Below are 6000 nucleotides of genomic sequence, written 5' to 3'. Positions count from 1 at the left end.
CTAAAATTATGGATTTGTCTATTTCTCAAGTCAGTTTTTTCTTCATGTATTTTGAATGTTACTAAAATGCACATATCTTTAGGATTGTTATGTCCTCATGACGAATTAGCCACATTATTATGAAATGGCCTGCTTTACCTCTGTTAATATTCTTTCCTTTGCAGTGTACGTTCTCTGATAATAATATAGTCACTCTAGCTTTTTAAAAAATAATGTTAACATAGTGTATCTTTCCCCATCTTTTATGTTTCACCTATTTGTTTTTATATTTAAAATGGATTATCTATAAGCAGCATACAGTTGAGTCTTTAAAAAATATTTTTTTCCATTCTACCAATCTCAGCCTTTTAATTGGGTTGCTGTGAGACCATTGACTTTAATATGACTACTGATACAGTTCTATTCAAAACTACCATCTTGCTATTTTTTGTCCCAACCCTGCCTGTTATCCAATGTCCGGAAACTGCTGTTTCCCATATTTTGCCCATTTTTTGAGTCGTTCATGTGAGAGGGTAAATCCACTCACTGTTACTTCATTATTGCTGGAAGTAGAAGTCCTCTATGTTTTGTTTTTCATACTGACTTATTTATATTTGGACATTTGTTATTATATATACAGACATTAGTCTTGTCTTTATACACATGACAAATATGTTCCTCCAGTTTATCAATAGTCTTTTAATTTTATTTATGGTGATTTTTTTTCATAAAGAAATTTTTAATTTTGATGTTGTCAGATCTTTCTCTTCCTTTGGGTTTTTATGTCATGTTTATAAATGACTGCCCTGTATTTTCTTCTAAATTGTCATGTTTTAAAAGAAGAAAAATAACTCCTCAGTATGAATAAGTTTTATTTTTAACATCAAGTTTATTAATTATAAAAGTAATACATGCACATGGTAAAAATCAAGTAAAACAGAGGGCTATAGATGAAAATGAAAAGTTCCTTTCCTGTTCTCCCAATGCCCCTGCTTGCCAACTTCCTCTTGCCAGAGGTAACTTCTGTTAGCAATTTCTTGTATACATCCTTCCTTACATACTCTGGACACATACATACACATGCATATTTATCCTTTTGTACACAAACAGGACACACACACACACACACACACACACACACACGGTTCTGCAATTTTTCATTTAACATTATACCTTTGAGTTCTTAACGTGACTGAATTTTATCAGATGTTCACCAGACTGACAGAGGGACCAGGGCAGTCAGAGAACATAGTAAGGAAAGTGCACAGAAAAAGGCATATTCACCTCTGTAAAGCCAACACTTAGCACAAAACCTGGCACATAATAAATCCTCAATAAATAAGTGTTAAATAACTAAAGGGAAAGAAGAACTTGAGAAAACTGGAAACAAATTGCTACCTTGACCATTCTTCTCAGGCCAGACCGGGTCTCTAACTGAGAGTTACCACCTCCTAGGGCAGCAGGGAACAATACCTGATGATAGATGAGGACATGGAGAGCTGGACCTCTCGCTTGCAATAACTTTCCACTGTGTGTCTCTTCCCCCACTAGATTCGCCACCTCCAGCACACACATTTAGTTCAAATGCACAGTTCACACTGACTACACAGTCTGGGGGCTCAAAGACTACACAGCTCAACTATATTATAGGTACACACTCATACATACAGCTACCATTAATCAGTACCTACTGTGGGATAGGCACCATGCTGGGAACAGCAGCCCTGCAAGGTTAATGTCAATTTACCCCCATTTTATAGATTAGAAAACTGAGGCTCCAAGAATCCAAGTGACTTATTCAGGGTCACACAGCTAGTAAGTAGCTTCCAGAGACAGCTCTACACCTTAATCAGGTCAGCCTACTTCTCTGTCGGTCCCACAGGCTCTGTGCTATTTTCCTTGCCTGGCGCTCCCTTTCTCCACTTGTCTCATCTAGTGTTTTGTGGAAGCCAGGCAGAGATAGAAACATGGGGTTGTGCAGGATCCATGCTAGGCTATGGAATACGCTGTGAGGGATGAGTAGTGAGTCAGTCATAAGAGTCCATGAACAAGAACAAACACATGGGGGAGGTATTAAAAGTTCAGAAAGGGAGTGGAGCCTGGGAACTGGAGAGCACCCTCAGGAGTCTAGGATATGAATATTGTGGCAGCTCAAGAAACTCTAATGCAAACATTTCTCTCTCCCTAGGTGCTTCTGGTGAGCTGCTCACAAACATAGCCCTTTTGCCTGCAGTCTTATAGCCACTGGCCAGTTTATCTCCCCGCATCTTAATCCTATTCATTCTCAAGGCCCACATTAAGTCTCACCTCGATGAAGCCTTTATCTATTAACCCAACTCATTCCTCTCACTTTCTTTTGTGAATTACAGTTTTACTTAAAATCAGCACCATAATATATAACATGTGTTTGTCCACCCTCTTGTTCTTTGATCATTTCAGGTATCTTGTCTCTTTAAGTGGACTCCTTCACATGTCTTTTTTTCTATTGTTTCCCTGCCCTGTCTGAGTATTGGGAAACCTGGCTGGATGCTAGTCCCAACTCTCCCACTGAGCTGTGTGACTTGGAGCTCGTCACAACCTCTCTGAGCCTCATCTTCCGACCTTGGAAGGTTTTTGTAAAAACACAGTAAACATTGTAACACAATATAAGAATGTAAGGTATTATTGCTGAAGACATTTCAACTAAGGTGCTTCCACCTTTTACATCCTATTTAGTGGATGGTTCTATGTAAGAAATAGCAATCACTGCTGCTTGTTTCACACTAGCGTCCTCAGCAAAGGTTAACAGGTTTAGAACAAGAATACTGCACAACTGTTAGAGATGGTGCCAGACAGAGGAGGTCTATATGCAGCTGATTCAGGGGCTCTCCTTGGAAACTACCAGGTGATTCCAGGCTTGCTCATTTTTAAAGCTTCTATTTTTCTGAATGTTTCTTCATGTAAATGATCCGTGTCAATGCTATGAAAAATGAAAAGAATCTTGTGTCAAGCCAAGCCAACAGACGCCTTCAGTACCTTTCTTTCCTGTTCTTAAGGATAAGATTCCTATTCACACTTGCACCACACCACCACTCAGTTATTTCATCCACTCCAGTATCTACCTTCTCCCTCAGCCTTAACTCCCTTCCTCGGATCCCAAAAGAGAAAATGCTTAACTTCCTCTTGAACTCTCACTCCTATCCCTCCCTGCATTTGTCCAAGGCCCTGCTCCATGAGTCCATCAGTTCCCGATCCTGTATCTATAACCTCTCCCTCTCTATGGGCTCCTTTCCCTCAGCTTACAAATCTGCCTATCCTAAAAAACAAGACAAAAAAGAAAACGAAGAATCCCCCCCCCAGACTACAACCCCACATTTCTTCTCCTTCTCACAAAAGTCTTGAAAAAGTAGTCTCCACTCCTTCTCCACTTCCTTATCTTCCATCTTCTCAAGTCACTGCAATCTGGTTTCCAGCCCCATCGCATCACTAAACAGCCCCTGACAAGGTCACCTATGGCCTCCTAATTGGTAAATCCAAAGGACACTTTTCAGTATTCATCATTTTGGAAATCTCTGCTGCATTTGACACTGTTGAGCAATTCCTCCTTGAAACTCACTTTTTCCATAGCTTCCAGGACACCTTTCTCTCTTGGTTTTCTCCATGGGTTTTCCTTTCCATACCCACCTCTTAAAAGTTGGTACTGCCCAGGGCTAATTCCCAAGAGATGTTCCTCAGAGGTTCTTCTCTTCTCATTCTCCCTAGAGGATCTCATCCATTGCCATGGCTTCAGCTATCACCTCCAGGGAACACTCCTATATCCAACTGTTACCTACTAGAAAACTTCCCACAATGTCCTCCTGCAGGCACTTCAAACTCCACATGTGTATCCCTGATTAAAACCTATTGACTACAAAATTAGGTATAAACTCTTTCAAGTGTGTAGTGAGGTACAGTTTTTAGTTTTTAATAGATAGAAGCTAATCTTTATCTAGCAAAGTGAAATGAGTAGCCCTGCTAGTTATGCAATTGTAGGGTAAGTAGACATTTAATGCCATGGAAGTGTAAAAAGAACTTTAGAATTTTTTGAATGACTTAGCAAAAGCTGTCTTACCTCCTGACATGTATAACTCACTGCTGGAGAAGAGGCAGGCCAATATGCTTAGGAAGCCTGGAGGTCTTCCGGGAGTTAAGAGACCACCTACTCTCAACCCCTTCTTTCCAAGTTTAGAATTAGGAACATGTGTCAGGGTGATCTAGGGGGCTTTATCCAAGGCCCAGTGCCTGGGAAAGGCACCAAGGCACCAAAAATAAAATATCTTGAAGAAAGAAGAAGGCTTAAGTGGGGCTCCTGACTCAACTCAGGGGCCTACATCTTTGTGGGCAAGGACTGGCTTCACACATACATACCTGTGGCTGATTCAAAGAGCTCTTCTAGACCCAGACACTCTGACACATATGGTACTTTAGAGAACAATGACTGCACATCTGGGTGTGGACTAAAATATATGCAACCTCGGAGTCCCAGTATAACGGCACTGCAGGGCTGGGAGGGATCCACACCAGCCAGGGCATCACCATCCAGTCACCAAGCTTCTGTGGGACTGGGTAGGATCACCAGTTCTCAAGATGAGCCCCATGTGGCAGTAAGAAACAGCAGTAGCAGTGGACTGATTCTCCAACCAGCTTTGGAAGCAAAACTGGCTCCATCCTTGGAACCAGTTTTGGGAAGGTGAGGAAAGGCCCCCAAATGTACTACTGCTCAGATATGTGAAAGAAAAGAGTGACAACTGAATTCGAACCCGGAATTCTGCAAACAGATCTTACTAATCACACATGGCATACAAGGCCTTGCCTACCCCCTCAGTCTCATTCCTTGACACATTCTGCTTTGCACTTTATGCTCTAACAATAGCGAACTTCCTAGAGGTTTCCCACCTCTATCCCCCTCAAGTACCACAAAACATGCTGCTTATTGTCTGTCTACCTTTGCTCATGCTATCTCCTGAGCATGGACTACCCTTCTCCATCCTTACCCCTATGTCCCTGGCTATAGTCCCGAGACTCAACTCAGGTGGCCCTTCCTCCAGGAATCTTTCCCTGAGCCTCCTGGGCGGGGTGAGTTGTCTCCTGCCATGGTTCCCTTAAGATTTCACGATTACCCTACTGCATTCATCAGTTTATGTGCCTGTCTCTACCACTAGGTCCACTGGTCCCTAAAGAGTACAAATCATGTCTCTCATCTTACTCATTCTTGTCTCCCAGCACCTGGCACATTTGCCTAGCACATAGCAGATATTCAGCAAGTGCTTGTAAAACGAGTGAAGGTGAGCACTGTCCCTCTGAGGCCACAACCTCTTTTTTTCCCTCAATCTTCTGAAGGTCTAGATACCTAGTCTTTACTGAACATATCATCAACTGTCTCCTTGCCTTGCCCCCGGATGCTCTAAATTAATAACTGATTTCCTATATGCATTTGCTAAACGCAAAGCACTGAACTAGAAAGTTTATGGGGAAAATACAATGAGGAATAAGATTCAGACCTCACACTGAAGCAGCTCTTAGAAAACAACCTTGTTCCTTCAGCCTTTCCAATTTTCAGACAAGACTCCCCTTTTAGGAGGCTCTCCTGGATTTATCCCCTCTCTTGCCCACCACCACATTAAACGATCAACAGTTTCCTCTCACTTTACTTGGGCAAGTATATATTTCTATTGATTTCAGTGTTAGCTGTCTTATATACACTCTGATGTTCAAAATTTATTTGAGGTCAGTGAATGGTGTCTACTCTGTGTGTGCGTGTGTGTGTGTCCTTTATTTTGTATTTTGAGCTACTATTGCACACTGCTATCAACTTGTAGATTGACAAATTACAAGGGTTTGAAGGCTGGCCTGAAAACACAATGGAAGCACATTGGTTAAAAGACAAAGGGTGAGAGAAACAGGAAACGGTGCAACAATTTACAATAAAAAATAAATAATGGCATCACAAAATAATTTCTCTGTGATGTCGTTTAGGACCTTTGCTGAAGCTTACACACCGTA

At 41.5% G+C, this 6000-nt stretch overlaps 1 protein-coding gene across 1 annotated transcript in view; it reads right to left on the bottom strand.

Moving 5' to 3' along the window:
* Window positions 1-848: 848 nt before the first annotated feature.
* LOC118888799 (NACHT, LRR and PYD domains-containing protein 12) overlaps window positions 849-6000 on the bottom strand; it is a 46419-nt gene continuing 41267 nt past the window's right edge. The window contains exon 14 of the mRNA XM_036840260.1: window positions 849-2938. Within this exon, the coding sequence (XP_036696155.1) occupies window positions 2857-2938 (82 nt within the window). The 3' untranslated portion in view covers window positions 849-2856. The remainder of the gene's footprint in view (window positions 2939-6000) is intronic.

The sequence above is a fragment of the Balaenoptera musculus genome, chromosome X, assembly GCF_009873245.2.
Source record: "Balaenoptera musculus isolate JJ_BM4_2016_0621 chromosome X, mBalMus1.pri.v3, whole genome shotgun sequence".
In the NCBI taxonomy this organism is placed as follows: domain Eukaryota; kingdom Metazoa; phylum Chordata; class Mammalia; order Artiodactyla; family Balaenopteridae; genus Balaenoptera; species Balaenoptera musculus.
The sequence above is the reverse complement of the archived record's forward strand: the minus strand, read 5'-3'. Positions and strand labels throughout refer to the sequence as shown.